Here is a 25,877-nt window from a genome sequence, read left to right as displayed (position 1 = left end):
GGGGAAGACGGGCATCTCCCTCTCCACCGCAGCCGCCAGGACCCTCAGCAGCGCTCTCGGCCCCGGAGCTGCAGGCTGACAAGGTCACTGTAGGAAGTCATGGTGCTGTTGGTGATTTTGGTCTAGTGAAGAAGTGAAGTCCGTGTGGGTAGCAGAGGGTAGCAATCCCAGCCAGTGCGTACACACATTTAGCAGGGGAAGGAAGACAACCTCTTTCATCAGACTCTGTGTGCCCTCGCCCTCTGGAAGGCCAGTTCTGTGGTGCTCTGCTGCCCTGGGAATCCAAAGTCACTTTGTACTTCAAATCTGCTTCCAAAGAATGACTCAGCTGCTGGTGGAGGTGGTTGGCAAGAGGCGAAGCTGGTCTTCACTTGCCCTGGGCCATACCAGGGCACAGCCAAGGCTCCACGGTGCCCAGCAGTGTGCTAATGGTTCCCAGGAACCCACAGAGCAAGCAGCACACAGCGGAGGGTGGATGAGTCCTCGGGAGGTGGGGGAAGGAAAGGGGCACTGCGGGGAATGGAGAACCAGTCTCCAAACAGTTTCACTCAACGTGCATGACAATGGAGAGACTCTGATTTTTTCTTTTGAGTTGTATCAAAACCCTAATTTCCTCAAATGTGAAGTTCCTGGATCTTCATAAATGCACTTGCTTTTGATTCCAACTGAATTAACACATCAATTGTGGAGAGGTGTTGCACTATAAAACATAAGATATATGCAGTATTATGCGCGTGTGTGTATATTTATTATCTAGAGTTTTATTGTCATCATATACAGAAAGATGGGATCATGCTGGGAAAGGAATGGACTTCGCAGGAGACAGAGCGAGGTTCTGACTATTGTTATGGTTAGCCCTGGAGAATGGAGGAGACCAGGTTCATTTTGGGCCTGGAGCCTCAGTAGCTGGGTCCCCTTGGACATGCCACTTCCTCTCTCCAAGCCTCGAGTTCCTGCAATAGACATGATAATAGTACTCGCCTCGCAAGGTCCTCCTGAGGGTAAAATGAGAAAAGGCAGGTGGAGCTCAGTAGGCCCATGGCATCAGCACGGTGTGTCGAGTTAGCTCTCTGGGGAGGACATACCAGGCGAGGAATCATAAAGAGCTCCCGGCACCTGGTAGGTGCTCAGTAAATGGCCACATTAACATGACAACTCTTGGTTTCCGCGTCTGGCTACGGGAGCCAAGTCCGGCGAGGGACAGCGAGGTTAAGAAACACACAGGACACCAAGGTTCTTCATCCAGGAGGAAGCGTGCGCGCTTTATTGCCAAATTTATATATATCCCCTTATTTATCCCCAAATTTATATATTTCCCCTTATATATCTTTTTTAACAGCTGCGGGAAATCACTCAAAAGTGAGGAGGGAAGAGTAATAACTGCGTCCTTGGGTTACCGCCACCGTCACCGTCCCCTATCAGGAGGCTCGAACAGGTCAAGATGTTCCCGAGAGACACATATGCGCCCGTGTCATGGCCTTGTGAGCTGGCCACATTGACATGCAGAACAAAGAAGTGGGGGTTGAGTCCCCAGGGGCCAGGGTGGGCCTGCTACCAGCAAGTCCCCCTCTTTTGTTTTTTGCATGTCAAAGGGAATCAAGTAGCCCCTGTCTTAGGTCGTCCACTGCCCCTGCACTGCTTACCCGTCTCTGGGGAGGCCCCCTTCCCCTGGCTTAGGTTGCAGTGCAAGCGTGGAAGTTGCCCGTCACTGGGTACTACAAGATCAGCTCTGGTCCTACGTAAATGGACACTGTTCAGTTAGGGTGTCATGGCCAGCAGGACACAACTGCGGATCCCAGTCACCATCTTTGCCAGTGGGATAGCTATGACCAGGGAGCTTTCTGAAAGTAAGGGTCTGGGATGACGGCACCAAGTCGGCAGGGTAATTAGGGACCTGGGCAAAAGCAGGCATACATAGGAGGGCACGGGTATTGGCTCCTGTCCAGTTACATCTCATCTCCGGATGGGTCGTAAGTACACCTCGTGGGTGGAGTCGTCCATCTCCAGGCGTTGGTAGTGAACCTGTATTGGCTTGGAGGTTAAAATGGTAATCTGGTCCTTAATGAATTGATTTATCCTATTTGTAACACAAGGTCCCAAGGTTGCAATCAAAAGAAGACCCAGTGAGGACCCCAGGAGGGGAAGAAGGTAGGGCAGGAACCCATTCATCCCAGTCCAAAGAGGGTTCTCTTCTCCTTTTCTCTAGGTCTTCCTGAAGCTGTTTGATTTTAGTGCGAACTATGCCCGATTTATTGGCATAGAAGCAGCACCTTTCTCCTAAGGCTAAACAGATTCCCCCCGATTGGCAGTCAGTAAGTCTAGGCCTCGCCTATTTTGGAGGACCACTTCTGCAAAAGAGTCAATTTGGTCTTGTAGGTCCCTAATAGTGTCAGATAGGGTCTGCACATCATCTATAAGCTGCTGAGATAGACGGCGATAAGAATGTATCGCTGTACCCAGTCCAGCTGTGCCTGTGCCCACAGCAGCCGCTATCCCCAGTGTGGCGAGTAAAGGTAGAGCCTGTGTAGCTCGCCTGTGTCTTCTCACTAGAGTGTCTAGGCTGGGGATGGGCAGGGGCTCATCCCCAGGGACAATGGTGATGTCAGGGAGGAGCAGGGTGAGAACACAGACACCTGTCCAATTTGCAGGGAGTTGAGGGAAGGCAGAATTTCCCCCACACATAAAAACAGTTCCATTAGGGGGACAGAGGGCTGGAGTGGGTGAAGAATAATTCTTCACCGTTGAGCAGTTCCCATAGGAGGTCACTCCAACATCCACATCGTAGGTATTGTTTTGCATCATACCCAGAAGGTATATTGTAAAGACACCCATGGGCTGGACCTTGAAAGGCAATCCGGGCTGGCAAGTACCATTACTATGCATGGTGACATTAATAGGGACCGCCTCTGTTGTCATGCAGAGCCAGCAATCATTACCAAGTGTGGGATTGGAGTCATTAAGCAAGGAAAAGGTGGTCCTTAAGATATCTAACGTGTTAGCATCCAGATCCCGGAGCTGTGACTTAGGCAGCACCAAGGGGTGGTATACGAGCTCAGGGATCTGCGGTTTCAAAAGCTTGATAACTTGAAGATGTTTAACAGAATCAGTAGGTCCCCCCCCCATCAGAGATCCCTGTAGGGGCTGCAGTGGGCCAACAGGAGGACTTACCAACCTCACTTTGGCACCCAGCCAACCGGAGTTTAGATTTAACTCCCCCTTGGCCAAAAAGAAACGGAGTAAAGTGATAGCTTACCCCCACTCCCTTCTCTGACCGAGTCTTGGACAATTTGGCCTCAAAATGCTGTTGTCCCTTGTATACACAAATCGAGGCCGTCTCATAGCAGGAGACATGAACTGCTGAAGTAAAAGTACAAGTTGTGGAGCAGTTACTGAGGGTTTTTTTGGGACCAGAGGGGTTAATCTTTGGTTTGTTCATGCATATCTACTTAGGATGGTGAAATCCCCCAATTTGTTGGTGAACTTCAGCCCGGAGGTAGGCTACCCTGGTTACACAATTGGCGGTCTGGATCCAGCTACTGGGGGCCTGATTCCAATTCCCCAAATCCCAAATTTAGATAGTTTCAGAATTTTGCACTTAGCATGTAAAAAGGGGGGGCTTAGAAGTTCACAGTCTGCAGAAGTTCACAAAAGGCAGTTTTTTGGTTTTTTTTTTTTTTTTTGCTTATACTTTGGAACAATTTCTGAAAACCTTAGAATCTATAAACAAATTATTATACTTTGATAAGAAATATCAATGAAAATATAGTTAAAACCCTTAGATATTTTGTAGAAATAATTATAATTATTTATCATCTTATGAGTTTAAACAGTAACTTTGAGAATTAGAAACTACTTGATTGTATTTTCACTTAAAAGCAAATTTATAGTAAACACATTTATCTCAAATATCTGTAACTGAAAAGGCAGAGTATCTGATAAATGTAAATATAAAACATAAATTATGGGTTTTCTGTTGAGAAAGACAATTAGGCAAATATATATTAACTAATCAATTAGGCATGTGCTAATTAATTTATAGATTAACAAATATAGGTTATCTAAATATCTAAAAAATATATATATTAAGAATAAGAACTTAACTTATAATTGTATTAACTTTATGTAACCACGTGGTCTTAAAATATTTGGATCCATTCTAATTTATTTTTAACTAGGAGTGCACTCTTCTACGTGACGTCACTTGATATAACTGAAATAAGATCCTTGAGTATACATTTTTACTTTTATAGTTAGCAATGAGAATAAGGATTTTTTGGTCATCACAGGAACTTTGCCGGCTTGTTCCTGTGGCAAGCAAATGCATCCTCATAACCTCCAAAATTAAAAGTAAAATATAAAGAAGCATATTTGATATCTCTCATCAATAGAACATTATTTAGTAACACAACTATAGAGAAAAGTCAGGTTATTTAACTTAGAACTAACTTAAATTTAGGACTGTAACATAGAAACCTGGGGAATTAAATTTTGTCTGAAAAAGATATCTTTCGTTAGCATTTACAGGTAGGCATTTTTAAAAATACAGGCTCTGAGCAGCTCCGGTAGAAATGTGAAACACAGTAGTACAGGTTAGTGGCTGGAAGGCAGGACTAGAAGTCCTGTCTGAGTGACTGTGGAAGAACCAATTGGAAGCCCGTAAAAGTGTGGGAGGTGGGACCAGGAAGCCGCTCTTCCAGCCAGGCACCCCATGGTTATCATGGTGATGCAAACAACATGGAGTCCGCTGCCCATTTTCGGGGCAAAAGTTCCCCAAATTTTCCTAGCCGATTGCATTTTGTTTGATTTTGTCTGCATTTTCCCCCACCTGGTCAAGATCTTACTGCGGTAGCAGCTTGTTCTGTCTCTGCGACCTGCGGTTGCAGCTCGTGTACATCCTGCACTTCCTGGCGTTCCCCTGGGGAGTCTACAGATAGAAAGGGGTTGGTCCGTGGGAGGTGACGAAGTCGCCCACTCCCCGGGGCACCATTCCATCCCTGAATTGCCCCGTACACCTTGGCTTCCGGGGCCCGGGGCGGGCCCCTGTTCCTGTTTCCCGGCTGCTGTGGCTATCTGAGCATAGACCCCAGGATCATAATTAATTTGCTGATTTATGATAGCATATTGTCCCGAACCTGTTAATATTTCGAGGTTACGCCGTGGGAAGCCGGCGTCCTGATTGACTCGGGCTAGCTCGCGACACCTCTCTTGATTTTCACTTTTCCACAACAAAAAATCCCCTCCGGACAACACAGCCCTGCAAAGCTGTTGCCAATCACTAAGGTGTCAGTTGATTGGCAGAGAAAGACTCGAAGAGAGTCAACGTAAAGGGAGCATGGGGTCCATAATTAGTAACTGCCTCCTTTAGTTGTTTAATATCCTTAAAGGCTAAAGGAACATGCGCTCTGGCCGGTTGTCCATTGGCACCCAAGTTTTCAATCACCGGAAAAGTTTGGACTGTCTTAGGCTGCCACTGAACACCCCCGCACCTTCTGGGGCTGCCCTTGTCCCAATCGGGATTATAAGGAGGGAGCGCAACAGTGATCGGGGCCATAGGTGCTTTCAATCTTGACTTCCTCAATCGACCCTCCAGTTCCTCTATCTCCCTTTCCAGCTCCTCCTCCTCGGAGAGAGAGAGAGAGAGAATTAAGATCCTCATCACCCTTTTCTGAAGCAGGGACCTGAAGGCGCCTCTGTGCTTTACCATTTAGGTCTTCCGAGGGACCTTCGTCCTTTAAAGACGCAGCCATCTGCTCTTCCTGAACCTCACTGAGGGCTTGCTCGCACTCGGCAAGTTGTTCCTTAATCTTTACTTTGTCAGTTAAAAGAGCATCCTTAACCAATCTCCATAGAGAGAAAGTAGCAATCGGGCTCTATCCGGACCCTGGTCTCTCAACAACTTTTGGAGATCCTGCTTCACCAAATCCCAATCACTGTTATTGAGAAAGCCTCCTGTCAGAAACCAAGGACAAGCCTGGGCTATAGTTTCAACGAATTCGGTTGCTGTCTTGGTTTTTATTCCTGTTCCTTGTTTGCTTAACAGTTCTTTAACTTCGTTGGCCAGACGAAGCTTCGCTGTTGAGTTACCCATGGTACGTACCCTGTCTCTTTAAATTATCTTTAAACCAATCCTCCCCCTTCTTCCTTAGAAGGTGAGCCCCATCCGCTTACCCCTGCTTTCCGGATCTCGGTGGGACCTCCAGATGCTGTGTCTGGCTATGGGAGCCGAGTCCGGCAAGGGACAGCGAGGTTAAGAAATACACAGGACACCAAGGTTCTTCATCCAGAAGGAAGCGTGCGCGCTCTATTGCCAAATTTGTTCCCCTTATATATCTTTTTTAACAGCTGCGGGAAATCACTCAAAAGTGAGGAGGGAAGAGTAATAACTGCGTCCTTGGGTTACCGCCACCGTCACCGTCCCCTATCAGGAGGCTCGAACAGGTCAAGATGTTCCAGAGAGACACATATGCTCGAGGCAGATAAACAGGAAACCGCAAGCCCGCGTCACGGCCTTGTGAGCTGGCCACATTGACACGCAGAACAAAGAAGTGGGGGTTGAGTCCCCAGGGGCCAGGGCGGGCCTGCTACCAGCACTTGGTGTTGTAATAAAGCTGCTTCTCGTTCTCATAGTAACAAGGGAACCACTGTCTGGAGCCTGAGTTTTGAGTTATAAGAATGACATTCCTGTCCAGCTCTTCCACTCACTATCTCCATGGCCTGAACCTGCCCCTGGGCCTCATCTGGCCTGCGTTGCTTCAAGGATGGGATGGCTTACTGTATGTAGGTAGAGCTCTTTGTGTCTACAAAGCTCCACACAAATGCTGTGCACAGGTGGTGATGTTTGCAGTTGCATTTCCAGGAGCTGACAGACTTGCTCGGGGCTGTTCCTTTGATGGGGCATTGGAAGAAATTTCAGCTGGTGTTTTCCTAGATGACCTGGAGGAGTTCCATCCACCCGTAATCTCAGCAGGCCTGTGCAGACGTTGAACCTGGACAGCCTTGCTGGGTGTGGGCACAGCCTACTCAGAGGATCTGCTCACTGTGTCACTAGTGTTCTCCTGCCCCAAGAGTCCTTCACAGTGTTGGCCCAGAGCGTATGGCTCCCTCCTCAGAGGGACAAGTGACAGCTGGCTCAGACTCCATGGGAAGGTGGATGAATTCTTGCTAAGCTCCTACAACAGGCTCCTGCACATGGCTGCTGCTCCTTCAAGATTAGCTTATTTATAAACTGTGTGTAAAGAGGTTGGAACAGGGCTTGGCCTGAGGGGAGGGCTGTATGGATGCTTGTGGTTTCTGTCATGATTGTGGATCTTTTTAATCAGTCAACAGCTTTCCCTGTATGTCCTCATGCCAGGAGAGGCATGGAGGGCCAGGGAGAACACAAGTCCCCTGTCCTCAAGGAGCTTTGAGCCCAGAGAGAAAGCAGACCAGTAAGCCAAACGCAGAAGGAGGTGGAGAGAGTGTGGGGACAAAGAGGAAGCCCCCAGGTGGCCCAGGGATGAGGAGACAATAATAGCACAGTGCTCCATCCTGAGGGTCCACGCATGTGTGAAGAGCCTTGTCTGAACAGGTCAGTTCTTGGAGAATGTGGCCCTGGAGCTACGTCTTTAATGACAGGGCCTGGTGAATTAGGGAAGTGAGAGATGGACGGAGAGAGATGAGGTGTTCCAGTAGCAGCCCAGAGCTGAGCAAGTGGAGCCAGCATGGCATGGGCCATCACAGTGGCATAATACACCTGTCCCCCTGCCATGGTTTTCTTTCCACAGCCTCAAGTGCCCAAGATCAGCTGTGGTCCAATAACACTAAAGGAAGAATTCCAGAATAAAGCAGTTTATAAATTTTAAATTGTGCTGTTCTGAGTAGTGTGATAAAATATGCTGTCCGGACCAGGCTGTGAATCATGCCTCTGTCCAGTGTATCTGTATTATATAGCTTACCCTCCCATTAGTCACTATGTTATCAGATCAACAGTAACAGTATCACAGTGTAACTCTTACTTGGTAGCCGAAAGCTACATTGCAATGCCTGCCACTCACTACATCTCATCAGGTGGCTCATGTATATCACACATGAAGAAGTACAAGCCAGGAATAGTGGTGTGTGCCTGGAATCCCAATGACTGAAGAGGCTGAGGCAAGAAGATTGACAGCTGGAGGCACTCCTGAGTAACTTATCAAGACCCTTCTCAAAAGTAAAAAAAAAATAAAATAAAAAGGGCAGGGAATGTAGCTTAGTGATAAAGTACCTCAGGTTCAATCCCCTGTATTGAAGAAGAGGAGAGGGGAGGAGAATATGGAGGAGAAGAGGAAATACAGAAGAAGAAGATATTCTCAGAGAGAAGGAGATGGCACTCCCATGACTTTTATGACAGTATATCGTGTTATTAGGAGTGCTCTCTTGTACTCTTATTCACTATTGTTAATCTTTCCTGGAATGAACAGCCGCATCACCTGCAGCATTAATGCAAACTCCTGAACCTGGAGTCACCCCTAGAGGGAGTAAGAGGGTAGCTAGGGCAATTTGCTCTTCCTCCTAAGCCAGGAGCCAACTCTAACAAGGAGGGGACACAGCTCAGAGGTTCCAGAGGACCCGTCACCTCTGCCACACAGACATTACAAGAGCCTGAGAGCTGCATTTACTTCTGAGACAAACATGGACAAGCTGGACCAGCTCTGTGGCATAAGGGTAAAAGAGCTAGTAACATGCATTTATTAAACACCTACTGTGTACTGGCTGAGTAACAAGCTTGGGAGGGAGGAATAGAAAGCAGAGAATGTATCAGACATTGATCCCCTCCTGGTGGTCCCTGGTGCAGGGGAAGGATTTGTTCTCTGAAGCCCAGAGACACTCATTGCAGCTCTGCTGAGCTTCTAGGTGACCTTGGCAAGTTCCTTGCCTTTAAACAACAGGACTTATTTTCTCACAGTTCTGGAAGCCAGAAGTCTGATACCAAGGCACTAGCAGAGACACACTCCTCCAGGAGTCCCCAGGGAAGGAGCCCCTACCTCTTCCAGCCCCTGGCCACTCCAGGTGTCCTTGGCTGGTGGCCGTATCACTCTGGACTCTGCACAGAGTTATCTCCTCAGTGCCCCAAACCCCACTCCCCTTTGTCTTTTATTACATCAATCATTTTGTTTAGAGCCCAACCTAAATCCAGGGTCCTTTGTTTTTCCCTAAGATATTTAACTTAATTACATCTGAAAAGACTCTATTCCAAATACAGTCCCATTCACAGGTACAGGGCATTGGGGCTTGGACATGTCTTTTCAGGGTGCTGCCTCCACACCCCCCCTTGTGCCTCAGCTTCCTCATCTGAAGATGGAGCTCATGTGGCCCCCGTCCCCCTGGCAGCTGGGAGGGTAGGCAGGCATGTGCACTGACCCCCAACACAGCACCTACCACCACTCACCCATCTGTGAAAGGCTGCTGTCCGTACACAGCTTGTGCCCGTCATTCCAACTCTAAATTTGGACCTGGCCCTCGAGGCTAAGCACTATGACTCTAGGCCACCAAAGCGGTCATTTTGATGGCATAAGAGTTATGACATAAGTGTTGTTTCTGTTCAATCACCAGCCCCAAGCGCTGCGGGAGGAGGGGGTTTGTCACTTGATTGGTCATGATAGCTGGGAGGATCAGTCACCTGCAGTTTCTACCTTGAATTCCTCAGGGCTGTCCTGTTCAGGGCTGTCCTGCTGTCCAGCAGCTGTCCAGATGTGGGGATTCATAGGCTCCTCCTCTCCCAGAGCCCTCGGGACAGAGGGAAGGGGGACAAGTGTGTGGCTTGTGGTTCAGGGTGGGACGTCCCTGTGGGCTCAAGCTCAGCTTCTGGCTAGATCCTGGGATCCAGGTGGGACGTGGGCTAACACAGCCTGGGCCCAGCACGTGTTGAGAAACCAGTAAAGATGTTCTCTCAGATGCTTCGGGAACAGGTCAGCTTGTTGAGTTTGGAGTCAGGCTGAACTGGGGGTCACAGGAAGGGACCCACAAAAAGATGCTGAAAATGCAAACCCTCAGGGTCCAGAGGAGGCTGAGGAGGACGGAGTTCAGGACAGTCCCACTTTCTGGTCTGGGTGACTGTGCAGGTGGTGGGGCGGCTAAGGAAGAGCAGAGCAGCAGCTCAACCCTCATCCTGCCTGCTGTTTACAGAGTACTTGTGGGCCGGGCATCCTGCTGAGCAACAGGCTTGTGTTAGCCTAGTTAATCCTCCTGACAGTCAATGAATAAACCACTGCTATTAACGCACAGGGAGTTCAGGTAGCTTGTTGAACCCTGCTCCAGTCAGCCGCCTGTCTGCCTGTTTCCCACAGGCGTTTGTCAAGATCAAATAACCTAAGGGGACATTTCCTCAAGCTCCGGATTTTGCCATTCTCCCTCCAGGCCCAGAGCATGTTTTAAGCTGAAAGAGCCTAGACGTGGGCCTAATTCAACTGGGACACGGCGGAGACCAGAGCGCTTGCCAGCTCTGTGCAGCTGGGCTCAGGGTCCCTCTTGGAATCTGTCTGTGTAGGGTGGCAGACGCTGGCGCATCCTGGATGCTGTTGGAGAAGGGAAAGGAGCACCACATGAAATGGAAAACCAACAGAGAGTCTCGACAGGGCCTCTGGTCAGACCATCTGGGGTGCTGGGTGTATGGTCTCTGCTCAGCAAAGACTTGAAGAATGGGACACAGAGATGGAAGCCAGCCTCAGGGTCATTGCAAAAGCCACAGACAGACTTGTCCGAAGAGAAGGGGCCCCAGAGCTGGATTCCAGTGGGGAGGGTCGGCCTGTTCTTTTCTGAAATTTCCTCCTCCCCTTTTCTGCTCCCCTGTTGTGTGCTCCTCCTAGTGTTGATCCGTGCCCCTCCGTCCATGTGTCTGTTTTAGTTATTTTATTGGATCCCTTGCACAAGGAGGGGAGCGTCTGTCTGATTGTGTCTTGTGTCCACAAGTGCTTCTGTCAAGCAGGAAGTTGACCTCATCAGAAGTCCTCTCCACGCGCCTTTGACCTGGCCCTGCCCCCACCTCCTCCTCGCCATCGTGCCTGGGCTGCCCAGGCCCTTCTGCACCTCCCCACCAGCCGCCCTGTTCTTTCTCGCCTGCCCCCATGCCTAGTACCAGCCTGGAAATGAAGTCCAGATGGCTACAAGCACAACCCGTGTGGCTCCCTGGGACAGACTTTGTCTTCTCTGGAAACTGAAACATGGAACTATGGGCAGGAACTCCCAGGACAGTCAGCCGCCATGCCCTGAAGGATAGGGGCCCACCTCTGTCCCTCTTCCCATCCTCACTGTGTTTTCTATTGTGAAATTCATAGAACACAGAATCAACCACCTTCAAGTGGACGTTCAGTGGCATGCAGTCGGCCCCAGTGCTGTGCAGCATCATCTCCATCTAGTTCCAAATAGGATCACACCCAGAGGGAATCCAGAACCCTAAGGTGGCTGCTTCCACCCTGTCCCCTGCCCCAGCCCTTGGCACCCCGCCATCTGCCTTCCGGTGCACTCCCCTGTGTCCAGAGAGCACCTCTCCTGAGGCAGCTCCAGGCACAAAGAGCTCTAAGAATCCAGGGGGGACACCTGGCCAGGGAGCTGGGCAGAAGGCTCAGCTTTTCCCTCTTCGCTGCTGGTCTTGCCCACCCTATTCATCAACCCACCCCCTCACTGCACCCACCTACTGTGGCCATGTGAACCGCCCTTCCAGCAGGGGCATCTAGGGCTCCTGTTTGCCTTCTGCCCAGATGGCCACTCTTTCCTGGGATGCTGCACCTTGCCCTGGAGCCTGCTCCTGGCTGACCGAGGGCGGGAACCGCCATGAGAGAGGATCCTGGCTGCACCTCCTGAGACGCTGGGTTCTTTCCCCGCATCCCCTCCAGGGTCGTGGTCACCAACTCTAACGTGCCATGTGTTCTCTTTGTCTTGTCTTTGGCAGCCCCCGAAGTCTTCCAGGTGTACGTGGACGGAGGCCCCGGGTACTCGTACCCTGTCGACTGGTGGTCCCTGGGCGTCACGGCCTACGAGCTGCTGCGGGGCTGGGTGAGATGCGTGGGGACAGGAGGGACCGTGGAGCGGGACTGAGGTTCTCATGTGGGCTGGGTGGATCGTGGGCTTCTGTCCCCACAGCTTGTGTGTCACTGGAGGGCCCTGAGCATGAGAAGGGCCCTCTGCGGGCTCCTGGTCCAGCCCTGACTTCTGCTGCTGGTTAACACCAGGTCAGAAGCCCTGCGGCTTCCAGCTCCCCTCTGATCACACCCGAAATCCCTGAGCCTGGTTTCCTGGCTCCACCAAGGCCCTTTCAGGGTAGAGACTGTGCTGTAGAGCTGGGCTGGGGTGTTCGGTACACATTTTAATTTTAGTTCATTTGCATTTAATAGCTGAGACGAGTAACAGAGCTACTTGACAACCAACTAATCACCCACATTTTATTTTTTATTTTTTATTCTAATTTGTTATATATGACAGCAGAATGAATTATAGTTCATATTACACACATAGAGCACAATTTTTCCTATCTGGTTGTATACAAAGTATGTTCACACCATTCGTGTCTTCACACGTGTACTTAGGTAGTAAATGTCCATCTCATTCCACCGTCTTTCCTACCCCTTCCCCCTCCCTCTGCCTCCCTCCCCTTTGCCCTATCTAGAGTTCCTCCATTCCTCCCATGCTCCCCCGAAATTGCCATTATGAGTCAAGATCCTCATATCAAAGAAAACATTCAGCCTTTGGTTTTTTGGGATTGGCTTGCTTCACTTACCATTATCTTCTCTAACTCCATCCATTTACCTGCAAATGCCATGATTTTATTCTCTTTTAATGCTGAGTGATATTCTACTGTGTATATATACCAAAATTCCCCTATCCATTCATCTACTGAAGAGCATCTGGGTTGGTTTCATAATTTAGCTATTGTGAATTGTGCTGCTATAAACATTGATGTGGCTGTGTCCCTGTAGTATGCCATTTTTAAGTCCTTTGAGTATAAACCAAGGAGAGGGACAGCTGGGTCAAATGGTGGTTCCATTCCCACTTTTCCAAGGAATCTCCATACTGCTTTCCATATTGGCTGCACCAATTTGCAGTCCCACCAGCAATGTATGAGTGTACCTTTTCCCCACATCCTCGCCAACACTTATTGTAGTGTTCTTAATAGCTGCCATTCTGACTGGAGTGAGATGAAATCTTAGTTTTGATTTGCATTTCTCTAATTACAAGAGATGTTGAACATTTTTTCAGATATTTACTGATTGTTTATAAATCATCTTCTAAGGAGTGTTCAGGACCTTGGCCCATTTATTGATTGGGTATTTGTGGGTTTTTTGGTGTTTAGCTTTTTGCGTTCTTTAAATACCCTAGAGATTAGTGCTCTATCTGATGTGCAGGTGGTAAAAATTTGCTCCCAAGATGTAGGCTCTCTATTCACATCACTGATTGTTTCTTTTGCTGAGAAGAAACTTTTTAGTTTGAATCCATCCCATGTATTGATTCTTCATTTTAATTCTTGTGCTATAGGAGTCTTATTAAGGAAGTTGGGGCCTAATCCCACATGATGGAGATTGGGGCCTACTGTTTCTTCTAATAGGTGCAGGGTCTCTGGTTTAATTCCTAGTCCTCGATCCACTTTGAGTTGAGTTTTGTACATGAACTAATCACCCATATTTTCATTCATGAAGAAAGCATTATGAATAAGACTACTTTCAAGGCCTGTCTTCCCAGAACAAGTATTGTTTGAAAATAAGGCCACCTCACCCCTCAGGACCACAGTTTTCTCCACTGTATGGTGGGGACACCAACCTTCAGTCCTCTCTGGAGCAGCGGTCAGAGGGTCTGTGCACTGCTCGTGGGAGACCAGGCCTGGGTCTGACTGGAGCTCAGAGCTCCTGCCACCGGTTGCGGCCGTGACCTGCTCTCACAGCTGTTTGCAGCCTGTTGGCGGAAGGTGCCCCGGGGGCCAGGCAGGGTCATTCATGGTGGGCGTCCCCACAGGCAGTGGTAATGGTGTGAATGAATGATGGTTGCCATCTGTGGGCCGTGAACATTCCAGGAGGACAAATATTAGTCATCATCCTCTAGTTCAGGCCACTATTTTCTGCTCTTGATCTCAGTTATTTTCCCTAAATTCCTCAAAAACAAGATTACAGTACGCGCGGCGTTTTTAGAATGCAAAAAAAAAAAAGAAAGAAATGTGAATTTCTTCCTTTTCTCCAGCACTGAATAAAGAATTAACAGCCCACAATCTTACTTGCTTCTGGTTGGATCATTTGGTTCTGTGGATAGACGTGCTCAGAGGAGGACATGAGGTTCCAGACACTGTGGACCAGAGCCCGCGGGCGTCTGCCAGTGGTTGCTAGTCATACATCACCCACCACACAAGGGACCTTGGCCAGAGCTGCCCTCGCTGGCTGGACGCCCACCAGCAGAAAGGACCAGAACAGTCAAAGATGAGGCTTGGCGAGAAGCCCCGGGGATGGAGGGAATCTTGCTGCTTCAAAATAATGGCTTCATTTTTCATTCTCCTGGGAGTTCTGCTCAGAGATCCAGATGTCAGTTTCAACAGAAGAGGACGAAGCACATGGTCAGCCCGGGGCCTTTGGCATGGGCACAGGGTAACTGAATGAAAGGACACCTGCTATGGACAGTGCAAACCTTGGTCCCGGATACTTATGACTGGACCAAACGTCTCCCCAGAAGGCAATGGGCCTGTGCAAAGGGCTACTCTGCACTCACTCTGGAACAATTGCTGCAGTCAAAAGCTCCACTGAGAAGCCCTCGCATTTGCTGGTGCCCAGTGTGAATCTAAAGTCCCCCCCCCCCGCCCCCGACCCACCCAGGAACGTCTCGCCTCTAGAAGATGAAGAAGTCAGAGGGAATTTCCCTGCCCGTGATCTAGGATTTCAGAGCTGGAGTGCTCCGGAAATGTCGGCTAGGAAAGGGGTGCTATTGATATGGACTGTCGGACGTGGCCTGGGAGTGCTACGGTCCTGCCCAGGAAACAGCCCTGTCTCCCACGAGGAGCCAGGGAGCGGGCAGGGTGTGAGGCTCGGGTGGGCACAGGTGGGGCTTACAGACTGCCCAGGAGGCAGGGGCAGGATCCAGCTTCCTAGAGCCAAAGGGGACGCTCAGTTCCTTTCCCCACAGGCCTGTGGAGCCAGGGAAAGACCCAGCCAGGCCACCTGGAGAGCAGGCTCCCCGTCACCCTGGGTCACCAATCAGCCCTCTAATGCAACCAGCGTAGGGAGAGATGTCAGGAGATGTGGGAACACATACAGGACACCAGTGGCCATTCACAAAGAATTCAGTGGCAACAGGCTGGCAGGGAGCACTTCTGTCCCTCAGGGAGCACTTCTGTCCCTCAGGGTGCTTCACCAACCCGCACCTCCTCTCCCTCACGGTGTTCTCTCCAGGGGCAGCTGGCTGGACAAGTGTCCTCTCCACAGGGCCCTCAGTCCTGCGCCTGTCCCCACTCAGAGGGGGCATTTGTATGTCAGGTGCAGAAGCGGTGACGTCATCAGCATGGGCCAGCGCAGTTTGCTGGTCTGACCAGCCTCCCAAGGAGCAGCTGTCTTGTCACACACAGGAAAGTCAATTTCTAGAGATGGCACTAGCATGCCCTCATCCCTGTGTGCATGAGAAAACAGGGTCATTCAAGATGAAGTGTGTCTGGACCTTGTTCTCATTGTTCCCTTAACTTGGCTAGGTGGGGGGGAGCAGTAGGGGCATTCAGAGACGTGGTGTTTCTCTGCCCCCTTTTCTTTGGGGATGATATTCTGTGGTGCCAGGTCTTCCTTTTTGCTTGCCCACTGACCACCTCCCTCACCTGTGTTGCCTTTGCCTTTGACCTTAGCGCTTATCTTGGGGACTCCTAGGGCACAGGCAGATGGAGAAACTGGGCATGAGCAGAGGCAGTGACTAGAGGAGACTCTGGAGCTCCCCCTAGAGGTTGGGGTGCAGAACTGAGAACCGCCAGGAGCACACCTGGTGGGCGGCTCCACCTGAGGGAGGGTCGAGGTGGCCCTTGGGTTGGGCACTGACTGTCCCTTACTTAGTAAGGCTCACAGCTACTTTCCCTGAATCAGGAGTCCGGGAGGCAAAGGCCTCTGCCCTCCTTCCACAGGAAAGTAGGACTTCTGGAATCCTTCAGGGACTTCCCGCTGTGTTTCCTGGACTCCAGGGCCCGGCAGAGGTGGCTGGAGGGCTCCAGGGGGAAAGTGTGCGTCAGGCTTTGGAGATTTAAAGTGCCTGACCAACTCTTCTTGTTCTGTAGTGGAATTCTGGGGCAAGAGCATTCAATTAGATGGTCTCCAAAGCCCAGCTCGGCTCTAGCAGGTAAAATAATAGGTCTCTGGCAATTCTTTTCCTCTTTATTCCCTCTCTGTCTTCTAAATTGACATTTTTTTTTTTGTAAACTGAGTTTCTTGGAATAGAGACACCTGCACTCCATAATGAGTAGATCCAGTGTCCTGCTTTTAAAATCGCTTTACCAGCAGTGCACACAATTACTTTACTGTATAAATACCAACTGGCTTTCTGGGTCAACGTGTCCCCAGGCCAGTGAGTGAGAACTAAGCATCAGGAGAACTCTTCTCCAGCAGACAGAATATTAATCTGAGTATTTCCCGGTATTCTTGTCAGAGGACCTGGTTCCCTACACCCACTCAGACAGGCGCGGGCCAAACCTCAGCCTAAAGTCTTGGCTGTCTCCATCGCAGGCCTCTGTGCTTCTGAAAGCACTGACAGGTGGGCCTGCAGGTGTGCTGTGGTCCTGCTCGTCATGGTTGGGATCCGTCTGGTTCCCTCTAGAAGTGGAGGGAATTGCAGGGTGACAGAGAGGGCAGCTCCCTTGCAGGTGGGTGGGGCAGCAGGATTGAGCAGTGCCTGGAGCAGGCCAGAAGGAAACAGAGACGACGTGGCAACCACAAGAGGCTTCTCATTTGTTTTGGGGGGTTCTCTCCCTGGGTGCTTGGATTTGCAGCTGGGGGTCGGGGCGCTACAGGTAGAGCAGGAAGAGGGAATCATCTGAGCCCTGGAAAGCTCTTTACATCTCTGAACCTCAATCCTCGAAATGGAGTTGGAGGTGAGACTACGTGGTCTCCAGGGTCCTCGTGCTCTCAGCAGCTGGGTTCCCAGGGTGGCTGGCACAGGGTGGGTGATAGTTTATTGAGAAGAAAAAGGTGAGAAGTGACGCTGAGCCGCCCAGAAGCCCAACTCCCAGCCCTTGGCCCAGGTCCAGGTGGTGGTCCCGAGCTCTACACTTTCACCCCCTGGACTTAGAAGCACCCCCTGCCCCTGCACTTACAGGAGCCCCCAGGCTCCTCGCAGCCCTCCGTCCACACCAGATGGCTCTGCTGCCTGTCTGTCGTGCACCAGCACCGTCACCACCCCACTACCCACCCCAGCAGTCCCAGCAGGATGGGCCCGTCCGCACACAGCACAGGAGGGAGGGAGAGTCAGACCCCTCCGTCAGAACTCGCTGGAGGAGGGTGGGAGTCTCATTTGCTTTTGTGGCTGCAGAACAAAGCTGCACAGCCTAGGGATTAGCCAACAGGCCTTCCTCACCTCACAGCTTTGGAGGCTGGATGCCCAAGGCCAAGGTGCTGGCAGAGCCGGCTCCTCCTGCAGGCCGTGAGGGCAGGGTGTGTTCCGGGCCTTTCTCCTGGGATTGTGGACAGCTGTCTCCTCCCTCTTCTTTTCCCTGTGTGCCCCTCTCTTAGCGCCCCAGTTTCCCTTTTAAGGGCACTAGTGGTACTGGGTCAGGGCCCACTCTAATGACCCCATGTCAACTGGATCTTCACACAAGGTTGTACTCTGAGGTCTTGGAGGCTCGAACTTCAAACCCTAAGATTTCTTTGGGGGGGGGGGTAACAATTCCACTTAGAACAGCAGTGCTTGTGGCCATGCCTCAGTGGGTCACCTGCCTGGGCTCTAAGCTCAGTGCCCAGCTCTGAGAAGTGGAGCCCCTGATTTGTGTTCTGTCAAATAGCCACACTCATGGTCACTAACTCAGGAGAATACAGAGTGTTGGTCGCACGAACAGAGCTACCTTCTCTGTCACCCTGCAATTCCCTTCACTTCTAGAGGGAACCAGACCGATCCCAACCATGATGAGCACCCTCACTTGAGGTGGCTTTTGCTCTTTCTGATGTGGTCATCATTTGCTGGTGAGGGACACCCCGTCCTGCAAGTGCAGCAGCAGGCGGCCCCTGCAGATGGGAACAGGCCACTGAAAGCAAGGACATATTTGAAGAAGGTTAGTGTGTCGAGTTCACCAGCCGTCAAGAGAGTCCACGGGTTTAGGATTTGCTCTGAGTGTTATGGAACAGAATGGACAGCTCCCGGTCAACCACCAGCCCTGTGGAATTGAAGCCCCGGCGGCTGGAGCAGGTGACTGTGTGCCCTCAGATCCCAGGTGCTGCCTGGCTCATGGCCAGTGGCCCCTCACCTCCTGTGGATGGTCTGATGCAGCACCCTCGCCCTCATGCTCCAGGACCCTGCTCAATGGCAGACGTGACTCAGGGCTCCAAAAACAGGGAAGACCATAATAGACGCCCCCCCCCCCCCCACTTCAAGGAGCCCTCAGCTTCCTGGAGGAGCTAGCGGTCATTTTACCACCAGTAGGAATGCAGCAATTCCACCCTAGACATCCAGGTCCACATGGATTAATTAGAACTCACTCCGCAAAACGTCTCCAGGACCAGCTTGGTCCTGCACCAGCCTTTGCTTCTCTAGCCCTGAGTCACTCACAGTGCAGACCTGGAACCAGGTGGACCACAAAGCCATGGGGAGGGCAAAGGGGCTCTGCGAGAGCCGTCCTTCAGGGCAGGGAGGGGACTCATGCTCCGGCAGCTGCGTCTCCATGGTCACGGCCGAGAAAAGCTTCCCAAGCTAAGCCAGACACTGCTGGTGGCCCGGCTTGGAAAGCAGGTGGCATCATGGTACACCTTGCACAGAGAGCAGAGCTTGTACTTCCTCACATGGGAGAGGATGGCAGGTCACTGTCAGTGGAAGAAGTCCAGCCTCCTCCACCCCTAAGCCAACCAGACCCAAAGAATGACCGTTTCCCACTCAACCAGGACATAAAGCTGGTGACTGGGGTCCACCAGTGGGTGGGAGCTGTGACTGGAGGTGTCCCTGGGTGCCAGGTGGGTGGTGGGAGTCCACACAGGAGCCCATGACCAGAGCAGGCTCTATGGCCAGGCTGCCAGGTGTGAGTTCTGCACCTGACACTTATGGGCTAGGTGACCTCAGAGAGTCACTGACCTACTGTAGCCACAACAGCACCACCCACCTGCTGGGTTCCAACACTGCCCCCTGGGCCTGGTTGTGGTCAGCACATGTCCAGGCCACCTGCCCCGCCATGAAAGATGAACACCCATCATTGCCTGAAAGAGAGAATAAGCCATCTTCTAACTACGCAATCTGAGCCCACGGGTGCTGCCGTCCAGGGCTCTCTCTGACCTGGCTGTTGTCCTTTGGTTTCAGAGGCCATATGAGATCCACTCAGCCACGCCTATTGATGAGATCCTCAGCATGTTCAAGGTGGAGCGTGTCCACTACTCTTCCACGTGGTGCAAGGGCATGGTGGCCCTGCTCAAGAAGGTAAGGGAGGGCAGCCCCGCCTGCGTTCATCTAGGGCAGACACAGGTGTGCCCGCAGGTGGAGGAGTGCAGACACCATGGCAGGACCACGGAGTCGACACCCAGCTGGGCTCTGATACCCGGGCACGAGCCACGCCATGAGAACACACAGATCACAAAGCCACAGACGGCGGAGCCCATGACAGCAAGCCACAGGCTCCTTTCACTCCTCTACAAGCTCCTGATAAATACAAATGTTTGATGCATCTGGCTCTTAGCCCATGGAGCTGTTAGCAACTGGGCATCTCCTGACATGGGGCAGGGACTGCTGCTGTAGAGGAAGAGGCTGTCCCCTGGTGCAAGGCCTGGCCCAGCACCACCTGCCATCTGGGGGCCTGTGAGAAATGCACACCTTCTGGCTCTACCAAAGAGCTCCCGCGGGGGCCCCGCTGACTGTCTTGACACACTCCCCATGGCTCTGAGGCCAGCTCCAGCTTGGCACAGCCAGGAGACCTGGGTTCCCTCCTTGTGAGAATAAGCCATCTTCTAACTACGCAATCTGAGCCCACGGGAGCTGCCGTCCAGGGCTCTCACTCTGACTGTCGACTCCGTGGTCCTGCCATGGCATCTCAAGTCCTGCTCGTGGTTGGCACAGCCACGAGAAGCACAACAGTGTGGGCTGAGGGCCTGGATTGAGGACCACGGCTTCCATTTCATCCCTACGACCCCTGTGGTCAGGGCTGGCTGCTGTCCCCATACCAGAGAGAGGAAAGGCGAGGGAGCTCAGGAGAGCACAAGAGTGCAGTGGATGACTTGGGGCTGCTAAAGGCAGAGGGAGGGAGGTCTAGAGCCCGAGTCCTCCTTGCTCCTGCCTCAGTCCTGGGAGAGCTGTCTGGCCTGTGAATTTCCAATCAGTTCATGGTATCTTAAAGGCAACCCACCACCTGGTCCCAGTGCCAGTGGTTCCCAACCCTCACTGATCACCAGAAGCATCCAGAAGCCCCCCGCGCTGCCAGAACCCACCCTCCCTACCCACCCACCGAGGCAGAATCTCTGGCCCTGGCTGCGTCCACTGGCATGCTCTAGAACAGCTTCTCTAGACAGTGGACTCCGGAGAGCACTAAGATGGAGCCTGCTTAAACCTGTACCCGTCCTCTGGGGACAGCCCCTAAACAGAGCCACTGTGACCAGCAGATACAACCCCCGCCAGGTGGCTTCAGGTGGTGTGGCAGCAGCCTACCCAGCAGCCATAGCTGGGACACTTCTGCAATGACAGGTGACAAGTGGCAGTGAACTGGTGGTGTGGGGAGGGGTCCGACTTCTGGATCCCACCTGCAGACAGTTCCCCAGACACATGCCAGGTCCTGGCCAAGCATGGGGTCTCACCCTGACCTTCAGCTGCCATGGAGGGACTGGTGTGGAGGGACTGGTATGGAGGGACTGGAGTGGAGGGACTAGCATGGAGGGACCGGCATGGAGGGACTGGCGCGGGGGGACTGGCGCGGGGGGACTGGAGTGGAGGGACTGGCGTGGAGGGTCTGCCACGTTCTCCTGCTTTGACGAGAAAACAGGTGCAGAGCATGAGCAGCTCACTGAGGCCACCTGGCCCTTCAGTGGCACCCCCAGGGATAGGGCCCCTGCTCTTTCATCTCTAGCCCTGTGCCCCGTGTACCTGTGACCCAGAGCACTTGGAAAGCCCCGCCTGGAGCTGAGGGGGAGCCTCTGAGCTGCCTCTCCCTTACTAGCAGAAAGTCCATCTGGAGAGAAGCTAAAAACAGTCCCTTTGGCTGAATGCAGGGCCACCCCCTTGGGTCACCTTGTAGGTATCCAGGGAGAATTGCACCTTCCTTTACCAGGTTGAAGTCCTAGGTCAAGGCTGGTGCCCTCCTTGTCTCTGACGGGAAGTCCGCAGGCGTCCGGGAGAGGAGGCCTGTGCGCACGTAGTCCCAGAAAGGAGCGTGGAGGCTGGGCATCTAGGCCTGCCCCACAGCCCCCCCCCCCCGCCCACAGCCCCCGGCCCACGACCTACAGAAGCTGCCTGGCCTGGCTGTCCTCCCTGGCTATGGGAGGGGTGTGTAGCTGGTGCTTCCACTGCAGTCCAGACAGGGCAGGACACTGATGGGCATGACAAGCCGGGAGACCTCTTGCTTGATGGTCCCCGGGTGACACCCCCACCCTCTGAGTCCTTGCTAGCCTCCATGGACACACAGTTCAAGGAAGCACATTTGCACTCTGACCACAGCTCCTGACCAAGGACCCCGAGAGCCGCCTGTCCAGCCTCAGTGACGTTCAGAGTGCACCCTACCTGGCTGACATGAACTGGGACGCAGTGTTCGAGAAGGCGCTGACACCCGGCTTTGTACCCAATGTGAGTGGGGGTCCCGTTGACGTTACACTTCCCCTCAGAGGTCCCCACTGTGGCACTGAGCATGACCCCTGCAGCTGGCCAGTGAGCCCTCTGCTGGCCACGGCCACTGGAGCACCAATCGGCTCAGTTTCGCTGGGATTCAGGGTGGACTTGAGCCTGGAGTTCAAGGTCTGCTGAGCCTCTTTCCTCACATACCACAGGGGTGCAGGCAGGCAGTGGGGGAGCGTCCGGTCTGCTGATCTGCCTGCATGGACTGTCTAGTACAGGAAGAGAGATGGGCCTGCCCACCAGTGAGCCTGCAAAACACGCCAAGGCCAGGAGGGGAGAGGTGGCAGGGGAGGTGAGGAGGCGGGGGCACTTGGCAGAGAGCTGAATGAAAGAGGAGCCAGGCACGCGGAGGTCCTGAGATTCCCGGGCAGAGGGGCCACCAGGATGACGCACCTGGAGGTGGCAGAAAGCCCAGGTTTCAAAGAGCAGTTCAAAGATTTTATAGCTGCAACAGAACAAAACCACAGGGAAAGTGACCGGAAGTGAACTGAGGGGATGCCCGCCGTGCTGGGGGGTGCCCGCCATGCCAGGGAGGTTTGCCCCTAATATCTCCCATTCGATCCCTAGCACTGCAAAATAGCCAGAGGACGACGATGATGATAGGTAATGACAATGCGTAATGTTTCTCCAAATCAGTTTCCCCGAGTCCAGGGTTTCCAGGTCCCTTCGCACAAACGTGTTGCGACGTAGGCTCAGGTTTCAGAAGTCAGCTCCTCCACGCCTGCCCAGCATTCCAGAGGGAGCCTGTAGGGCAAAACCCGGCTGGGCCTCTGCCTTCTCCCAACAAGCAGGTGTCCCGTCCCTGCCTTGCCAACTGCTTGTCCTTAAGCAGGCCAGCCCTTCCCCAGGCCCCAGGGCAGCCTGAGGGTTCCCCGGCCCCCCGCCCCTCGGCTGGGCCAGGACAGGCTAACGCGGAGTGGTTTGCAGGTCCTGCCCCACTTTTCTTCCTGGGAAAGTTCAGGTGTTGCTTGGCTTACTCTGTGTCTGCGTCTGTGTGAACGTGTCTGAGTGTGTGTGTGTGTGTGAGTGTGTCTGCATGTGATGTGACAATGTCCGTGCTTCCAGAGGAGACGGCCCACTGGTCAGTGAGAGCAGCTTCCATTTTCCACCACGTCCCACTGGCCAGTCAGAACAGGTACCACAGTGCCGTGGTCACCTGCTCTGAATCCCCAGCACCTGCACCGGCCTGCCCTGTGCTAGACACCAGGTGGGCCCTGGTGAGGGCATCGATCATGGTGCCCACTGTGGGAGCTCCCAGACCAGAGCTGTCACCTCAGTATGGCACAGTCAGGCTCAGCCTGGGCCAACTCTGTGGGGCTGCCCTGGGGGACGCTCAGCAGCTCCCCTGCTTCTACCTACCAGATGACAGGGGCAGCCGCTACTGGGACGGCCAAGGGTCTCCAGCACCACCGAGTACCCCGGGGGCAAAGCTGACCCTGTTGACAACGGAGCTCCTGGCACGCTGGCTACACAGGTTCGGCTGGCTTTGCCATCTCTGTGACCAGGTGCTCTGCAGCCTGCTCCTGTCTGTCACGGGGACCCCTCCTGGAGCCTGGGCCAGTAAAGCCACAAGACTGCTGCAGGGTCACATGGGGTTGGCAGAGCAAGCCCTCAGGAAAGACCTGCAGCGCCATTGCTGGGTGACCCCGAGACCCCTGGAGGCCACCTCAGCTCCCTTGCTGGCTTCCTTCAGGAATGTGTCCTGGAAACTCCAGAGAAACTCGCTGGCACCTCCCAGGGCCTCTGACCTGCCACTCAGCCACCTTGCTGAAGCCCGAGTACCAAGGCAGTCCTGCATGGCCAGCCCTGTTGACCAGCTAATTGTTCCCCTGGCCACGTCCAAGACCCTGGGGATGTGTACTGGGAAGCCCTGAGGGTGCTTGGGGACAACGTGTGGCATTGCCACATCTGGCAGATAAGCCTGTTATGGGAAGGGACCTGCCTCTGCCACCCTCACCTGCCACTGCTCCAGTTCCTCCCAACACACCCTCACATATATTCACACACACACTCACACCCATGCACACTCACACTCTAACACACTTACTCTCATGCACGGGAACACACACTCATACACACCCACTCATACACACGCTCACACATACTCACATGCACTCGTGCTCACACACTCTTGCACACTCACCCACACACTTCATGCAGTCACATACACATGAATTCACATTCACCCATGCACACTCACACTCACACACTCAGACACACTTTCATGCAGTCACACATTCTTGTACACAGTCACTCACGCCCATACACACTCACATACACACAATCACACACACTGAACAGGTGCCCGGGGCCATGCTGTTGCAGTGTGCCCAGGGTCCCCTGAGAGCGCAGTGTTGGCTGGCCTCTGTCAGGAGACGCAGAGCCACAGGTGCACTAGAAGGCCCTAGAAGGCCTTGTGTGTGCTTGTCCTGAGGGTGAATGAGTGGGTGATGCAGCGACTGAGATGTCCTCTGTGCCAGGCCTTGTTCTGAGCTTTGCCTGTGTTCAGGAAGCCTCACGCCACTTGGGCAGTGCATCCCAGGGGTGATCTGGGTGAGGGCAAGTCACCTGCCCAGGGTGGCCCTGGACTGCACAGGTGTGGATGTGTGAACAGACGGATGGCAGACAGGCCAGGAGAGAGCAGGCCCGAGTGAAGCTGCTCCCTGGGAGAGGGCGCGTGCAGGAGAACGGGTGCGTTCCATCAGGGACAGGGGCTCTTAGCATGTGCCATAAGTTGGTGATGATGGAGGGAGCCCCAGGCCCTGAACGGAGGGGAGCCTCTCAGGCAGACACATAAGGCCCGCATCGCCTCCCTCATTCTTCAGCCCAGAAGGGGTCAGTGACCTTCAGAGAGGGGGCAGGGCCAGCATTGCCCCAGTTCTGTCTGCAAAGGCCCTTCCGCCTCCTGCTTTCAGGCCTCCACCCGGGGCCCTGAGGGCACCAAGCCAGTGGTGCCACCCGGCTAGTGAGCTGGGACCCAGGGGAGGTGCAGGGGGCCTGTGAGCTGGGACCCAGGGAGGTGCAGGGGGGCCACCCAGCTAGTGAGCTGGGACCCAGGGGAGGTGCAGGGGGCCTGAGAAGCAGCAGGAGGGCAGTCATTGACGGTCAGGCAGCTGCTCTGCTGGAAGCTTGGCAAGCGCCATCTCAGTGAGCCCCGGGCAGCCTCTGAGCTCCGCAGTTCACACGGGTAGAGGTAGAGGCAGAGGCGTCGGGGTCTTCCCAGTCACCCAGCGAGGCCAGGCAGGCGGCCCTGGGGCTGTGCTGGCCTTGCTCCTCTTGGCCTGGTCACGACAGCCTGGGTCTCAACAGTCCAGGAACACCCAGGCAGGGAGGACTGGCTCCTCCAAGGCCCACCTCAAGTCCTTCCTGGAGGCGACTGCCCAGCACCCAAGGGAGGGCTGGCTGTCCAACTGCAGGCGTGGGGCGGAGTCCCCGGGCAGGGGTGAAACCCGTTCAAAGTCAAAAAGCAGCAGCTCTGGGGTCTTCCCTACGTGACTCTGGGGCTGCAGATGTCATAGCCCCTGGGCCACATTGCTAGGGGGACTGGCATCCTGAGCCAGACTCCCAGGATGGGTCTTAGGACAGAGAATGACTTCTAGGGAAATGGGTCTGAGGCCTGCAAGTCAGGGCTCGAGGGCTCCAGTGTGGGGGACAGGCAACCAGGACAGAGAGCTGGGCAGATGTCAATCATGGATGGCATTTTAAATGAAATAATTAAAAGTATCATAATGATTATAAAATGATTTATAATACTTATATAATTAGTGTATTTCTAGAAAAAGATAAAAATGACATGAGAATGTGTATGTGATGAATTAACCAGTGGAGAAAATCAGATTGGAAAACTGCGCTCACTCTCATGAAAACCATGCACAGGGGTGAATCAGGAAGGCTAATGCGACAGCGAGGAGCTG

The 25,877-nt window shown here is 53.0% G+C and overlaps 1 protein-coding gene across 2 annotated transcripts in view; it reads left to right on the top strand.

The window, feature by feature from the left end:
• The window catches only part of STK32B (serine/threonine kinase 32B), a gene marked incomplete at its 3' end in the record, with an annotated part of 280,673 nt that overhangs the window by 243,334 nt on the left and 11,462 nt on the right, over positions 1–25,877 (top strand). For both annotated transcript variants that reach the window (XM_081304828.1, XM_081304827.1), the window contains 3 exons: positions 11,906–12,009; positions 19,453–19,569; positions 21,790–21,915. In XM_081304828.1, coding sequence (XP_081160954.1) covers positions 11,906–12,009; positions 19,453–19,569; positions 21,790–21,915 — 347 coding nt within the window. The remainder of the gene's footprint in view (positions 1–11,905; positions 12,010–19,452; positions 19,570–21,789; positions 21,916–25,877) is intronic.

The sequence above is a fragment of the Spermophilus citellus genome (assembly GCF_964194105.1).
Source record: "Spermophilus citellus genome assembly, chromosome: 8".
NCBI lineage: Eukaryota > Metazoa > Chordata > Mammalia > Rodentia > Sciuridae > Spermophilus > Spermophilus citellus.
This window is presented reverse-complemented; position numbering and strand designations above follow the sequence as displayed.